Source organism: Solea senegalensis, linkage group LG5 (assembly GCF_019176455.1).
Source record: "Solea senegalensis isolate Sse05_10M linkage group LG5, IFAPA_SoseM_1, whole genome shotgun sequence".
Taxonomy (NCBI): Eukaryota; Metazoa; Chordata; class Actinopteri; order Pleuronectiformes; family Soleidae; genus Solea; species Solea senegalensis.
This window is the reverse complement of record NC_058025.1, coordinates 5375869-5393515: the sequence shown is the minus strand read 5'-3', so window position 1 is coordinate 5393515 and position 17647 is coordinate 5375869. Positions and strand designations below refer to the sequence as shown.

Here is a 17647-nt window from a genome sequence, read left to right as displayed (position 1 = left end):
GCACTCGTTGGAGATCACGCTTTTATGATTTTATTCTCTTTAAAGCCCCTCGGTGACATCATTCTGAATGTGCAGACCGTCTTACACATGCTCCACGTGTCCGTGAGGACATCTCAAGCGCCGCTATCTCATCTCGGCCACTAAAACACCATGTTCCACATGCATCCGTGTGGGAGGGTGGCCTTAACATCTTCCAGTGAATCAGCTCCTTAAATGTCATCTAGCCTTCAATACAAAACCCATATTGTATTTCATGTTCAAATGTCAGGGTTTTTTTTTCATGTTTTTTCATACTTTAATGTTTAATGTCTCCTCTCAGTGGCTGCCGTCGGGCCGAAAGACGGCAACCTTTGAGCCAAGATATCTTGGTCTACTTTTTTTTGAAACCGCTGGCATGCCTGATATTGTCCCAACACCGACCTGTTTGACATTGCGTCCATCTGTATATATGCTCTATTGACTTGTGCTCTATTGACTTTTGCTACTTTAACCAAGCTGAAAAGATCTGAGTCTCTGGCCTGTTAACAGAGCTGCCAACTCAGCTTGTCTCTGGTCTTTTGGTGGCAGCTTCTGATGTCAAAGGTTGACTCGGTTGTCTTTGTGTCCTTGGCAGCCTGGCAGGTTCACAGGCAGCTGCAATTGTGGCGAGAGTCACAGCAGAGCAGCAGAGGTGATGAGGTTGAGAGAAGGTTGAGGGAAGGCTGTCATGGTATCGCGGCCCAACCCTTCAATCAACACTCTCTCGGCCCCCAACAGTCGCTTCTGCTAGGACCATGACAGCTGTTGTGTGAGTTGCCATGGCAGAGTATGTGTGTGTTGTATCACTGTAGGTGGGGTTACTCACCAGTAAGCGAACAGACCAGTGAATCCTCGTTGTCGTGCATGCACACACACACACACACACACACACACGTGTAGCTGCTGCTGCTACGATGAGTCGACATAATCAGCGTCTTCAGTTAGAAGTATTACGTAAATAAAAGAACACAAGTGTTCATTTGAAACGGCAGTGCACCACAGGAAGCTCTGGGGGCATTAATGCTTGTGTTAATACAAGTTTTCATTCCTGTTACTTCCTGCTGTTAGCATATCTCTTTACAGTGACAGGCCTGGTCTATAACACTAATTTAGCTAACATATGTCTGTGGGATGTACTGAAAATAAGTCAATAAATATAGTAGAATGCTTGTGTTAATATAAGTGTTCTCTTTGGCTACTTCCTGCCTCTGAAACCTAGTTAGACGTGTTAACGAGCTAAACTAACATAGCAACGATGCTAAGTTAGCGTATCTCCGTCAAAAGATAAGCCTGGCATGTAACACTATTTTGGCTAACAGTCTGTCGGTTGTACTGAAAGTAAGTCGATGAAACAAGTTGAATGCTTGTGTTAATACAAGTGTTCACGTCTGTTACTTCCTGCCTCTGCTAAGTTAGCATTATCTATTTTAAGTGACAGGCCTGGCCTGCAACACTATTTTGGCTAGCATTAGTCTGTGGGTTGTAGCATATCAATAATATAACTTCATTATTTAAGATAAACTACTCAACTTGTGATTAATAAACACAACTTTCTGTTGTGTTCTGTCTGTTATAGCAGCAGTTGACTACCAACATAATCGCCATTTGCTATCTTCATCAAATAATTAACAACGTAAAAGCACTTGCTCATCAAGAAATGTGTTTGTTAGATTACTCAGCTAATTGTTCAATTAATCATCACATTAATCATTTAAAAACAGTCTTTTGGGACTGCCCAACAGACACACATCACAACGTGAACCGCTGCTCTTGTGTGGAGCCAGACTGAGCTTGGCCTGGGGCAACTCGGCTGCTACGGAAAATGGCAAGTGATCAGACGCACGGATGTGTGCATAGACATGGGTAAAGGGACCAGTCTGACATCGCGATTCAGGGGGAATGGTTATGTTCTCCCTTTCCTTATTGCTCTCCATTCCTGACTTTCCATATACAGCTCCCTCTGCCATCGTCCTCGCTTGCATCCCATCTCCATGTGTGGTGCAGCGATGATATGATGAGTTTGCTGCTGGTAGACTCTTGGCAGAGGGAGGTAAGAGAGGGAGAAGTGTAGGCAGAGCTTGTCTGTTATTCCTAATCATCTGTGAAGTGACGATGGTGAGGCAGCATGGCTCTCAGGCAGAGCTGCCTCTGAGGACTCTGAGAAAGGATAATGTGTAGTGGGTGGTGTCTCCTATAACGTCTCCATTTCTTGTTTTAAATGCGATAAAACCTGGACCCATTCCCTTTGAAATTTCACTGGCTACACTCCCTTTTCTTTTATTTTCACGTTTGTCTTAATCTTGTTTTTTTGTTTTTTTTCTCCCCCCCTGTGGTCTTTTTTCCATCTCACAAAAGGAATTTGTGCTCCCAAGAAGGTCATTGCTCTGGCATTTGACAGTGGCCTGGCACACTTGCAGAATTTTATCAGTTAAGAGCACACCAAACACAGGCTAAATATGCAGATAAACTGGAACCAGTCTCCTGCTGGAAAACCTCCCTGTGTGTGTGTGTGTGTGTGTGTGTGTGTGTGTGTGTGTGTGTGTGTAGCTCAGCTTCAAGGCCGACACAGGAACGAGTTAGTGCTTTTAAGTGGGGATGTTGAGGTTTAACCTTATGTGGACGTTTTTACGCTGAGATAAATCAGGTGCCAAGAAATACAGTACGGTTGATTAAAGAGAGAGAAAAAAGAACATTCAAATAGTTATTTTTTGGTTTTTTTTCCACTTGTTTCTGTTGCTTAGCGTATTGACTTTTCTTCCTGTGGTGAGATTGATGATCGTTGTTTGATCAGGAAAGATGCTTTTTCAAAGGTGGGAAAACTCCTTTGGCTAATAGAACACACAGAAACCATCACACACACACACGTGCACGCAACTTCCTCTTGGGTGATTACTCATTGTCCAAGCTGATTATTAATTACAAAGGGGGAGCTCTCTGAAGGTAAACACTGATTAATGGCTAACAAAAGTAAGTTAATGTCTTACCTGTACTTTAATTACCAACCCTGCTCTGTTACAAGCATCCGAACACAAGGCTGTAATTAACCCTAATGGACTGCACAAAGACTCACTTTCATTTTCTCTCACAACATAAAAACTCTACTGTATGTTATTTGGTGATGTGCCCACTTTTTTTTCTTTTTGGTTTCCCATAATTGAAAGGGAAACGTGAGAGAAATCTCCTACTGTATTTACCCAAGGCTCATCACATGCTCACACGCACATTATTCGCAGGGCAGTAAAGTCAATTTATTATTTACTCTGTTACGCTAGTTGATATTACTTGACTGTTACCTTCACCTCAATCCTGGCCACAAAAAACCTCTGCTTGTCTGCACCTCTTAATCACACACACACACACGCTCAGTCCAATTGGTGTTTGTGTGACTTGACGATAAAAGAGGAAACACACTCAAATTAACCTCCAACAACAACTGTTTTTTCAGCTTGACAAAGTGGAAATCCGCTACATCAATGGAAGTGTGTGTGTGTGTGTGCGTGTGTGTGTGTGTGTGTGTGCGTGCGTATTCACATAATGTGTTATCTTAGTCTGACTGGCACACGTTTGTGCTGGTGCTGCAGGAAATAGACAGGTAAACTGTGCTGAACCGGACCTTAACCTCTGACCTGGATTCACTGATGTTGGATCAGGCTATTGTGTGGGTCACATTTGTGACGGACACAGTGTGTTGTGGAGAAAATGCTGACACTGACGACTCCTGATGTCAAGATGTCAAGGCCTGAGGGGTTTGATAGAAAACAATAATAAATAATTGTTTGTGACATGAGGAAACAATTCTGTGCGATGTGTGTTTATACTTATAGACATTATATATGATTATAACCATATAATAATGTCGTAAAAACAGCTTGTGGTGGATTTCTTTCTAAGGTTACATTTCCCTCTGTTATTTTTCATTTTGTTTTTTGTTTTTAGTATAGGAATAAAGTTCTCTGCATTATTTGATAGAGTCAGGAAATACTAGATAGTGAGGCGATGGCATACAGCCTGGTAAAGACTTGCTGGTTGTACTGATTCTTGGTAGCATCATCCATATTTGAGGCAAAAAAGCTGAAAATGAGAGTGTTTGGTATGAGAAAGAATGATTTTGTGTTCAAACTTTGCATGGAATTTTCCTTTCCCCATAGTCCCTTTTTTCTTCTTATCAAATTTGTTGTGTGTGTTGGAGACTCTGATGGGGCAGGTAAAGTTTCACAAGCTTCCTGCTGTAAAAGTACTTGTGGAAATAAATCTGCAACATCTTGACCCCGTAAGAGAAGTGGTTTAATTTTACAATAAGAAAATGACTTTTATTCGTCTCAGGTAGGGTTTTTGAAGTCACTTTTAAAGGAACAATTTTAGAATCCAAGCAAAATATATTTGTGGTTAGTGATGGAAAATTAAGATGGAAATAACAAACTTAATGTGAAAAGAAGTACACCTGCTCTGATGCTCCCTCTTTTGAGAAAAATATGGATTTAGGTGGATTTAGATCTCGATATAAATCTATACTTTGGAACAGACAATAGAAGTAAACCTACTTCCAAGTTCCAAATTAAATTTTTGTGTTTAAAAAAAGAAAGCTTGGAACATTGAAGATGTGCAAGCTGAAGAAAAGACTTTCCCCAGCAGCAGTAGAAGACAGCCTCATCCTTCAAAGACTAACATTTAAGAAATCTTGGCAGCGTTTCTCTCTTTGATGTGTTTTAAAGTTGATTTAGCTTTAGATCACAGGAGTGGGAGAAGTGGTTTTGAGTGTGTAACGACTGCACATAACACGGACAGACACAGATACAGTATCGCTGCAACCATTAGTACAAAACACGTTAACCAGTCTTGATTTTCTGTCTCGCAGGTAATATTCCCCTCAGTCCACTGTCAGGTCACTGTATTGTCCCAGGGTGACGGGCCAATCAGTTCTGTCATAACAGTGTCCACTTCTCAGGGACATTGTCTTTGAATCAAAGACTTGATCACTTTGATTCAGTGCTTTGATTTGTTTCTAGTTGACTGTCCGTGCTTATTGATCCATTCCGGTGCTTCTTTGCTTTGTGTTGAACGCGTATCTCCGTTCGGATCACGGTCAACGGACGACACATCCACAACCAGACGTCTGTCTGACTTAACCGGCAAACAGGAAGACATGAAGTTGATCAAAATGCTAGTGGAAGTAGTAGAAGAAGAACAACATGTTTTAGGTCCAGTTTGTCAGAATTAGTGACATCTAAGGGTGAGACTGCAGATTGCAACAAATGATGGACTCCCCCCGCTAACTCCCGCTAAGTCATGGTTCGTTGTCGTTTTTACATGAATTCAAAGCTGTTTCATCTCTCTGACTGTCTATTTACCAGAATTGTGGTCATTCTGGCATCACTATGTATCTTCTAGCAAATGGGAATTTTATTTACTGGTGTCAATTTCATAGTTTTATGGGGGAATCTATCGTTTTAGGGGTGGCACGCAGAGGGCACACGAGAAAAACAAGAGAGCGCAGCGCCACCGTTACCCAGTTTATATGATATGATATGTATGTAATATATATCCATGCATCCTGACAAAAACGTGACGTGTGATGTATAATCACATCTCACACGCGGGGTGGGTTCTTAAACGGTCGAGGCTATTGTGATTATGCTAACTAGAAGCGTGTCTGGAAAACCCAGTCTGTGGTCTTGGGTTCACCCCTGCACTGAGGTAAACTCTATCCAGGAGGCATTTTTTATCCTCTCCTCCATTCTCATACTCTACCCATCATCCCGGAGAAAAGAAGAAAGGGGAGAGAGAGACAAAAAGGGAAAGAGCCTGGCATGCATAAATGAAAGTTCAACAAGGTTCAATGAAACACTTATACAATTTGCTACAATATACTGGGGTTTTATAATCTCATTATCATCTTAGTGCCAGATTTGCCCATGAGGGCTGTTCCGTATTCACTCTTATTAGCTCCTCAGATTTGTCCATTTGTCCTTCTGCTACCCGCCTCGCAGCCAATCACCGGGACAGAAATTCTAATAAATACCCCCTCCTTCTTATTTTATCTCCGTTTTTATTTTTTCTTCCACTAACTATACCACCTACTGCTTTTTTTTACTTTTTCTTCTCCGCTAATAACTGTACATTTCTCTTTCTCTATGTTATTTTGCTTTAAACTCCGTTTACAGTAAACAATACGATTAAGAATATTTAATATGCTTTGACTTGAACGCAACAAATGACTGGGGTAATTTATTTGGAACAAAATTGTTGTGCATGCCCATAAAAATGGTCACCACTGAAAAGTCTGAGCACAACATCAACAAAACTGTACAATACACATTATTTGCAATAATAATAATATTAATTTGTACAGCACCTTTCATACAAGGACTTCACAATAAAAGGACAATACAATTTAAAAAGAAAAGAGAAGCAAATATAAAACAATAAAACACAACACAGTGTGGAATGAAAAGGAAAAGTCTAAAGTCAAGAGGTTAAAAGCCTGTTTTAACTTCAAAATAAACAAAAAATGCAATTAAAACACAAGGTGGAATAAAAAATGAGCTATTTGAAGGCTATAGATGAAAAGGTTAGGTGAGCTAGTGAGCTGGCTTCCCCGATATTTAAGTGTAGTGTGTTCCAAAGTTTAGGGGCATAAGTAACAAAGGCGACATCCCCAATTTTCCCCGTGGCTATCGATGGAGTTGGCAATAATAATTGTTCAAGGCCAGAGACTCTGCCCTCTCGGAGTTTTCAGGCTCAGTTGGGGGAGCTATCGTACGGGCTACAGTAGAGGAGGCCACAGGCTGCTTTGGAGTCCCCAAGCCGCTTAGCCGTTGTGTGTAGTGTCCATCCCTGGTCACTCAGAGGGCATCTGCAGATTAGTGCTTCACAGACATGGATCTTATTTGCCCATATGGCCTCTTCTCATTGAGTCAATATAAGTTCTAATCTTCCTAGACTTTACCCCTGACCTCAACATGTGGCAAACTACTTAGAAAAAGAAAAAAGAACACACAAACCACTCATACATACATACATACATGATACATACACGGGATCAAGTGTAAAGACGAGGATGAAAAACGCACACACCGCCGCGCTCCTGATCTCCAGTGACTGCGTGGCATTACAGCGACTTTTCTAATATCGGGGTTGTGGTGTAGTCCAAAAAGCAACAAATACCATAATAACAATGTAGGTTCTTGTGGCGCTCGACTCGTCGTTCACTGGTGTCAAGTGAACCCACTAAATCCTAGTGGATCACATTTAAACTCCTGTGTCACGATGACACTTTTAAAAAGTACTCCTATGATGCTAAATTTAACTTTTACTTACACTTACGTTAGCCTGTGTTATAATGAGTGGAAAAATGTTTTTTTATGATTAGTTACCATTATGCATCTGAAATACATGATGGTTTTTATTATTATTTTATAATATTAGGCAGTAAATATAGTGTTCCTGGGCAAGGGAAAGTATTGAGATAATTTAGATGATGGCTGGAAGAGGTTTGTGTAATGTGTCAGAACATTTGACTAAACTGCATGATTTGCAGCCATTTTTTTTCTTAATTTTCTAGTTTAAACTACTTATTTTCTCAGTTTTTGTTAGTTTGTTTGTTCCACTGGTTTCCTGTTGTGCTCTGTCACACACACGCACACGCACACACAGGCACACACACATAAACGCACAAAACTAACAGAATTAATTGACTGGCTTTTCCAGATGTTGGATCTCAGCATGTGTTCTTCAGTCCAGCATTTAGGCACACAGTACGTGTGTGTGTGTGTGTGTGTGTTGGAGGATTTGTACGTTTAAATCCACTGCTGCCGTTTGGCGAAACATCTTTAATATACCGTGACAGAGATTTCAACTTCTCTCTCCTCTTTTGCACAATTAGGATATAATTAAATGCACATTCGAGATAATGTTTATGAATTTGAAAAGAGCAAACATGAAAGTGGCGAGGATGTATTTGGAATGCACAGCGTCGTCAAAGGAGTTATTTCAAAATACGGAGAGAAGGAAAAAAAGCACCCTTGAAAGTCCTTGAGTCATAATCAGCCTCAAATCATAATTTTCATTTGTCTTTTTTCCTTTTTTTTTTTGTTACAGAGAAAAGAAAATTACATCTTATTTTCCGTAATTATGTAAACAAAAGTGGTGGTGGATTCAATGACGAGCCCGGTTCTGAATATGCAGCGGTGACCTTGGATCTTCCCTCGTGCTCCTTTTTGACAGATAAAAACTTTATTAACCAGCCATCTCCGAGACAGGAGACAAACAGCCCGTGAAACCGATGTACACTGGTTTAAGAGGAATGTGGCAATTAGAGGAGTCTTTTTTTCTTTTTCTCCCAGTGAAAGCACAGAGGAGGAGGAGAAGGAGAATGATAGTAATAGAGGAAATAAACAACAGTAATACACGGCTTGTTTGTGGCCAAGGAAGCAGCAATTATAAAGTGCTCGGCGAGTTGTGCTTATTGTGCCTGAGCGTAATGAGATGAGGCTGCGCTGATCCCTCACTGATGCCATGGCTCATAATCCCTCTTTTCTTGGGTTTATCCACCAGCGTTTTCTGACTTGTCACCGGCCTGTCACTGCTCCGGGGCGGCTCCTCGTGACCTTTAACCTGTGAGTGGCCTGACTTTTTTTTTTTTTGGCTTTGAAAGCCGCCTGGCTCTGAGTGAGTCATAGCTTCGAAAGGCAGCAAATGTGTCATAAAGTGCAACGTGTGCAACTGAGTGCGTTTGTTTTACGTCCAAACCAATTTCTCCGTTGAATAAAAACGTGGCTCCGACTACCACAACTTTCAAAGTCATACGATCCCAGTGCAGGTCGCACTTAATGACTTGTTGTAAATTGACGACGGAGGTTCCAAGCTACACTATCATTCACCTCGTGGAATGATCAGGGAAAGCAGACTTTATTTTTCTTGGTTTCATATCTACAGGTCAACGGCACTGAACTTAAATTGTACGAGTTCTCTCTGTCAGTTTTTGTTTTCCTTTGTTTTTTGATGTTGTATTTCTCCTTTTCCCTCTTCTTCATCTTCTTCTCTCTGGAGAACCCGTCTGGTTGCATTGCCGTCAGCCCAGCCTGTTCTCTGATTGGCCGGAGGGTTGGCTGGAGTAATTACAGGCTGAAAAATCAAATCAGGGTCAGCGACGTGTCTGGGAGGCTTTTTTAAACATATCTGAATATTTCACTTGACTGCCAAACAGGTGCCGATCATAGGGTTTGCAGCCAAGCATTTTCTCTTTTATGATTATTTGGACTTATATCCAGGACATAAATCTGTTTTAAACTATTTCTGTTTATTTTCCCTTTATTTATCGTGTTTCTACCGAGACCTGAAGATGCATGGTACATAAATTAAAAAACAAATACAAGAAAACCACGTAGCGTGAACTAGAATTTTAATTCCTTGATTACCTGCATAATTTGGTTTAAGATCCTGTGTTTCAAGCCACTGAGTTTTTTTCTATACTGTCCTGATTCTGTCTTTATCGAGACAAAGTTCTGGAGTTTGTCTTGTGACCGCTTTCTTTTCCCCCTGAGGATCTTTAATCATGTCATCTGTCACAGGTCACGTTCATCTATATTGTTTACTTGTGACCCTCTGTACTTGGAGACACACACACACACACACACACAGATACTCAGCGACACTTGTACGGATCCACCCAAGAAGAAAATTGTTGTGTGTGCAGACGAGTTATCAGGGTGACCTACAGACAGTGTGGTTATCACCTCTGTGAGCCTCTTAGGGCTAAACTACAGAGCCCTGCGGAAAAACACCACTCCTGCCTTCCTCCTGCATTCTGCGCGGGGTCCACTGGACAGTCAGCATGTCCTCCGTCTGCAGAGCTCACCTCTTATCTAATCAACACGGACAGGCCACCTCTCCACATACGCACGCACAAGCTGCATACATGCCTGCAGATACACAAGCGCTCATAGATAGTCCTCCACATGTTAGACGACACTTAGTAAAACACCCTCAAAGACACATGCACCCACATGCTGATAATGACTGACAAACTCGCATTGATCTGGGCATGCTCTGCTCTCCCAGATAGGACTTGCTGTTACAGTGAGATGTGGGAGTGGCCCAGGGGGCAGTGAAGAGGGTCTAAGGCCAAGTGGTAGACATGTAGATTAGTTAGTGGAGGGCGCCAGCAGGTTGGACCGGCGACCTCAGGGCATTTAGGACATAAATTAGTCCTGAGTGAGTGAGTGAGTGAGTGAGATTCCCCTTCCTCATCCATGAGGCTCCGTCACTTGACTGCCGTGCACCTCTGCCCTTCCTCCCAACCACATTCATCTTCACCTTGTGCTTTATTACCAACCACAGACGAGACAGTCGGTCTCCTACGTCGTATAACCTTGAGATGAAATCCATCTTTTTGGCGCTATTTTAATCCTCTTTTGTTTGGCGTATGAAATGCTTTTTATCCTCCGGCGTTACAGTACATGCCAGCCAACCTTCTGATATTCAAGACCAGCCTTCTGGACAACATGCGGCCAGATAACAGAACCCTAAACAAAAGAGGTCGCTTGCCAGAGCGGGTACTGTGTCCGAAACTCCCTTCATGAGTGCTAAGTGAGGTTGGCACCGGCGGTTGGAGCGGCGTCGACGAGAATCAAGGGGGGATTGAATTGAGTTTGGCACCAGGCAGCTATCAGGCAGTAATTAGTATAGCTAACATCCCAGATGAAGCAGTCAAGTCTAGGTCAGGGTAAACAACTTCAAGGGTCTTAACGGGTAAGGGTTGGAGGCCAAGCCATGCCCTCCCCCCCCCCTGTGAATGTAAGTTCATGCCATGCCTGCTCAGATTTGCTGAAATCTGTGTTGACCTCTGACCTGGAGGTGTTGCAGCCAGTCACATGTCAGACTGGCTCCTGCGGACGACACTGAATGTGTTCTTATTAGATTATCTCAGTAGTTCTGCCTTGACGCGACCCAACTCGGGAGATTTAGCCTTACACAGGATGAAGCTTTTGACATAGATTTTACATTAAGGCTTAAACCCATGCTTGGCATTCCTAACCTCAAATTGCCCCAGGATCAACCCTTTTTTTTTTTTTTTTGTCACACAGCAGGCTCTTAAAACCAATAAACAGAAAAAATTGAATGCATGCATGGATGAACAAGAGAGCCAAATTAATTTGTAATCCCTTTTTTTACTTATGGCAGGTTTGATGTAAACGTTCTGTATGAATATGCTGCTGTATGTGTGCGTACAGACACAAGAGGGGGTGTGACTCGCTCATGTATTCATTCCTGGTTCCTTAAAATACCTCTAATCCTCTAATGCAACCATAATCTCTTTTGAATACATTGAATATTAGTCGACAAATCACAGTAATAAAAATGACACGTGAGCGTTTCTTTCGAATGACGAGGATTTAATCACAGGGTCTAATCGCAGCTGACACTCACTGCTTGACCGTTATAATAAGGTTCATGTCCATTTAGTCTTTTCTAAGCTCAACACAGTGAGACGTAAAATGGCCACCGACCCACTGCAGACATGGAAGCAAAACCTTATCATGAGCGTATCGGCGATACATTACAATGAGCAATGGTATGTTTCGTGTTCCATAAATTGTAATTATGAATTGCCTATTGTTCTTTACACCAACTGAATCATCTTCTCGCTCGCTTCGGTCTCACAGGAGTTGTAAAACAAGGTGCTACTGCAGAAAAAGCCCGAGGTTTGAACCATGTGAACTTTGGTGCATTTCATTTATTCGCTGTGTGCTATTTGTGGCGCTTTTCATCTCTCGTGTCCTGCCCTAGTTTCTGTACCTTGTTTTTAGTAAACACGAGCTAAGCCGCGCGCTGCACAAACTACACAGCCATTAGATCACTGCACTAAGTTCTGACCCCTGACCAGCTAAGCCCCTGCCCTGCCCCCTGGTAAACCCCTCACCACACACACACACACACACCTCACCCTGTCCCATCTCTGACCCTTCTTGGAAATGATATTATGCCTTTGGATCATCCTCCTTGCCTTCCTCTGTGCAGTGTTCCTATTAGCTCTGTCATGTGTTGGTGTTCACAGATGGTGTGTTTGTGTGTGTGTGTGTACTTGTCTTTATATCTTTGTGAGCATATTTTGACCTTGTGGGGACGTTTTGTCTCAGTCCCTCAACTTTAAAGACCAGGTTTTAGGGTTAGGGTTAAAGCTGGGTATAGGATAGGGTCAGGGACTTGATGGTCAAGGTTAGGGTCTTATCATGTGTCCTCACTGAGATATAAAAACAAGTGTGTGTGTGCTCTGAGGTGGCATGAGACAGAGATTCACTCACAGCTGTTTGGACTTTTTGCTCACTGGCCACCATCGTCTCCCCCACACATCCCTCAGAGGGTGGTCTATCACGGACACACAAATGGCCATGACCACCCGATCGTCCAACATTTGAAATATACACTCACTCACTCACTCAGCCACTTTATTAGGTACAGAAAACACCTAATAAATTGACAGCGCTATGTGCATTCACGGCATGGGCTCTTTTTTTTATAAAAATTGACAAGGAAGGCTTTGCAAAATCAGTATTTGCAACTAGGAACCCTACTTCCTGCTCTTCACTATATGGAAGACTATATGTCCTTTGTTACATACTGTGTATGGTTTAGAGGTGGGTTTCTTCGTAGCTTTGGTGTGGTTATTTGGTTTACATTAGTTTGTACCAGCATGGCCATTCTCCTCTGGCCTCTTGCATCAACTTTCACTCACTGGATAGTTTCTCTTTTGAAGGTCAGCTTGACCATGTCTACATTCCTCAATGCATTGAATCGCTGCCGTTTTGATATATGTAGATGTTTGCGTTATGAAGCAGCTGGACAAGGTGTGCAGAATAAAGTGTCAGGTTAGTGTATATGAGTGTGAAATTCCTCTTCATTCCTCACCCTCTCCTCCTCTGCGCTCCCCCTGCGTTTGTCATAATGAAAATGTTACGCTGACTGACTGAATGGGTGTGAAAATAAGAACGGGTGTGTTGTGTGTCGGTTGGGTCGGTCTTTGTCGAGTCTCGGGGCAAATGGAGAGAGAAAGAGAGCGTGAAAGCCCAGCAGGGTGAGAGGTCCTTGGCAGAAGTTGGCGTCTCGACGTCCATACTTAGTTCCAGCTGAGTGCCCACAGTGGGCACGGCCACACGGCCTTCACTCTAACCTCTCAATTGAGGACCACTGCTTCCCTGTTTCCACCTCCCCTTTTTTATTTATTCTTTTCTTCTCTTTCTCCTCCCCCCTTTGCCTCTTTGTACTTTGGAAATGCTTCAGCAGCCAAAACAGAGAGGTTTCAGAATTGATTTGTCAAAGCAGCGGGGCCAGGTTTGTGATCAGACAACCAATCGGATGTTTTTTTTGTCTTTTTCTTCTTCAGTCATCTCTTAATCAAAATAGAAATCATTAAGACGAAGATGTTTTTAACTGAATATCAGAAAACACAAACGGGTTCATTGTTTGTTTTCAAAGAAAGGACAGGTTTGTTTTGTGCTCTCGTTGTTAATTATTTAAGAGATTTCCTTGTTAGAGACTTAAAAAGTCTCGTCTCATTTTCTCATGATTCATATTCATAAAAAAAGCAGTCACTTTTAAAGTGGAAACCACGCTGAGCTTGGTTTCCAGAGTTTCTGTTTTTATTATTATTCTATGACCTTGTTCCACTACGATGCACTGACTCAGAATACTAAGGTGCTTCCTGAAATCGTGTCAGCCTCCAGTTGTTCTTCCATTATTTGTATTATTTCTTTTCTTATTGTCTTATATCATTCTCTTTACTTTCTCACTTAAGATCTATTGATTTTTATTTCACTTCTTCAATCTCCTGTGTTCAATTCTTTGTTTTCACTGAGTGACTCTACTATACAGTGATGGTTCGAGTGTGAATGGAAAACTGAAAACCATTAAGTTTGCACCTCTCTTTTAAGTTATGCAAAAATGTTGTGAACATATGTGAAACATGAAGCTTTGACATAATGTCTTACTTGGTATTTGACTGATTTAATTAGCAGGTTGTAGTGAAAGAATTATGTGTTGGATTCAGTCAACAGCAATTAAATTGTTATGAATCCTTTTATATAGCACATATTTTTACAAATTAAAAAAAACATATTATATATTCTTTTTTTTTCTTTTCTTCTCAGATGTAGAATTTGAATTGCAAAAAGTTTGGTTCTGCTTCTGGAGCATGCCGATACTGTTCGTCTGCAGAGACGCAGAACAAGACTGGCGTCAGTCCAGCCCAGAGAGGGTCGATACAGCTCTTTTATAGGCAAACGTTTGCAGACGAGCAGCCTTTTGGCGAGGCCTAATGAATTGCGGCTGTATTGATCTCCATGGGAAATGCTCATATGATACAGGAATAAAAACACTGGATGAAGAGGCCAGGTGGAGGTGATATGGTCGGCGATGGGGAGGGAGGGCAGGCGTGTTTGTGCAGACTTTGTCAGGATGCAGATACTGAGATCAAGATTGGGTATTGACGAGATAGCGGGGCCGGGTGACTGAGCCACACAAGCTTGAAATAAACTGTCGGAGGCACATGGCCAGTCATTACAGTGAAGCTGCCTGGCCCTGCTCAACCTTGAGCCAGTCGATAAGCTATTATAACCATGCAAATTGTGGCCAAATAGAAGACCTGACATATTGGTATTATATTGCTGTGCAGCCACCGGGTTATGCATCATTATTGGGAGCCGGCAACAATGTGCATTATTCTTTCTCGTTGTTTAGACAGTAGGACAATAGTGCGGTGTGTGTGTGTGTGTTACGAGGGCCACTGTTCTGCCAGTCTCACTTTTTTTCCAAAATATCACAATATCATATCTGACTCCGCCTTCCCCACACACACACAAACACACCTCCCCTCTTCCTCTCTGTTTCTCCTCTCTTCCAGCAGGACGGCAGCCTGCCAGGTCATTTACTCCCAGTGACAGTGAGACACATCCAGCAGGCCAGAGTTTGGATGATGTAATTTGGGCTAAAGGCTGTGTAAACACTGCTCTGACCTTGGTTTTAGATTTGTCAATAGGGCTGGGTTTGGAGAACAGAGGAGGGGATTGTGTGGGATTGAGAGCAACATGCCCTGGCTGTGATAGCTGGAAGTCTCTCGCTAAATGACTGATATGATAACCTGAGCCTTACCTCTGACCCGCGCTGCACCGCTTTAACCATCTCCCTGCTCTCCTTTCTCTCGACGTCAAAGCTCACCGATCACCTCTGCTCTACTATTTTCTGTTTGATACAGAAGTACTTATTTTCTCTTGAGCTCTTATTGCCCTCTCCTCATGTTCTCTCTACCCTCCTCTTTTCTTTCTTCCAACCGGTTCCTTTCTTCTTTGATAGCAGCCCAGCTCTGCACAGCGTGTCCACTGTCTGCCCTCAACTTCTCTGCTGTGGTGTTTTACTCCATTTCTGCTGTCATCTGTCCTAAGCGGCTCTTCATGAGCTTCAGAGGTCAACACAAGTAAACACTGGCCGACAGCCCAGACAACACAGACCTATTGATCTGGTTTGGTTGGAGAGGTGAGGGGTCTCCTGGTGGGCCTCGAGGAGGGTTATGACCCACAGGTCTGGACTACACTGTTCTGAATCCTTCATTTTGGGGAGGTTAGGGAAAACGGAGTATCAGGCCAACAGTCAGTCAATGCTGATCCGCTGAGAGCGCCTCAGGGCTGCCAGGGATGCAGGTGCATGGCTTCAAAATTTGGTCCAAAACAGAATGAATGATACGAAACACAGGATGTCTTTTTTGTTGACAGCCAGAATATTATATTAGTATCGCTGTTGTCATAGTTCAGATACAGATGTCGAAAGAGGCTGGTGTCAGTTTGGAAAGCACAGAACTTAACATTGCTCACATTCTTCTCCGTCGTCTTTTGTGGTGATTTTGTCCCGTCACGGAACGCTAATCCCACTGCATGCAGTAAGATCTGCTCTGCCTGTAGATCATAATACACCTGATTTCCTCCTGAACCTCCTACATTATCTCTACCCAACTTTTTTACTGTAGCCAGTGTATTGTACATGCTTTTTTATAATCTCTGGTGGTGGATGAAGAAAATGTTCGGTTATATTTTCAGCCACATTGTCTGTTTGTTTGTCTGTGAGCAGCATGACTCGAAAAGTAAAAGACAGATTTACTGTTGATGTAGATTATGGTCCATGCAAAAAAAATATTCAATTTTGGTGGTGATTTAGAAATCGATTTAAATTACTTTTGCGAGATGTGGAGACGTTCTCAAGTTTGAATCCATAATTTCTTTGGAAAGACACTGTTGTCGTCTCTCTTTTTTTGCTGCACTATTCTTTGAAACCATCCGGTGCCAGACAAAGCACTCCTTCCGAGATTGTGCATAAACCAGTCACGGCTGTGGCACAATACATTTTATGGGTTGACAATTTTATTAGCTCAATTTTGTAAGATATCCCCCAACTGCACGTACAATGTTCCGTGTCAGAATCTTTCAGGGTAAAACAACAGTGGGGATAAGGAGATCCATGACTGATATGGCTCACAGTGTTAGTGCATTTATATGACTTGAGAAAAATGATATGGAATCATGGTGTAAGTCTGACTAAAACTGGGTCAGTGTCAAGTGTTTCCAAACTGTGCTATGAGATTATTTCGTCACTTGGCTCAATCAAGCAATCACTGTACATTATGCAATAGGCAATACTTGATTAATTGTTTTGAGTGTCTTTTTTTACTAATTACAACAAGTTTCTCAGATTTTTCAGCTTCTTAAATGTAAATATTCTCTGGTGTCTTTGCTCCACATAACAAAGGAATCGTTAAAAGTGAATTATTTGGGTTTGTGGACAAGACATTTGAGAACATCATCATTTCCAGGTTTCGGGAACAGATTTTACAGACCAAACAAGTGCTCGATTAATCAGTAAATTAATCAATTATGGAAGTAGTTCAAGTAGTTGCAGCCCTAATCACAATTATGCATTTATAGTAGCTCTCAAATACTACACTGTCCAAATCACCATTCATTCTGGTGCTGGTATTTTTTTGTCCGACAAACTACTAGACAACTAGAGACATCACATCACCATCGTTTTAGCGACGTTAGCAACTCATGTCACAAAGTCGCCGATAGCCCCCTCAAGCATCATGCTTGCCCACTGTCAAGCATTAAAGTCAGTAAACATAAAACAGCTTGATAATTAGTGTATTATTGCCAAGCAGCTGGCTTTCGAGATAAGATTTTGAATTTGTACATTTGACATAAAAGATATGAATGGTGATGTTGTGCCGTTATGTCACCTTTTCTTTAGCTATTTCCCTTTGGGAAGCGTAGTAACAAGTCGGCAAACTTTCCAATCCACAGTCCTGTGGGATCAGATCATCAGGCTCAGCTAACAGTGGCGTCTTCGTGGCTTTTTTGAGACTGAAGCCCGTATCTGCTCCGAGTGGTGCAGCTGATAGTTGGGAATACACAAATTTGTTCCACCAAGTTCTGCGTGCAATGGTTCACAGATGGGCGGCGATTAATCAGAGGGGTAACTGTGAAGTAGTTTGCAATTAAACTGGAAAGCTCTGAGGCATGCTAATTGAATCAGAAAATTAGCGACAGCGCTGCACCGAGCTGTAATAGGCTAGCTGTCGCTTGCAGCAGGT

General features: G+C 42.2%; 1 protein-coding gene across 1 annotated transcript in view; it reads left to right on the top strand.

Moving 5' to 3' along the window:
* The window catches only part of fam172a (family with sequence similarity 172 member A), a 123080-nt gene extending 114450 nt beyond the window's left edge, over positions 1-8630 (top strand). Inside the window, exon 11 of the mRNA XM_044025939.1 lies at positions 8572-8630. Coding sequence (XP_043881874.1) covers positions 8572-8630 — 59 coding nt within the window. The remainder of the gene's footprint in view (positions 1-8571) is intronic.
* The last annotated feature ends 9017 nt before the right edge of the window (positions 8631-17647 follow it).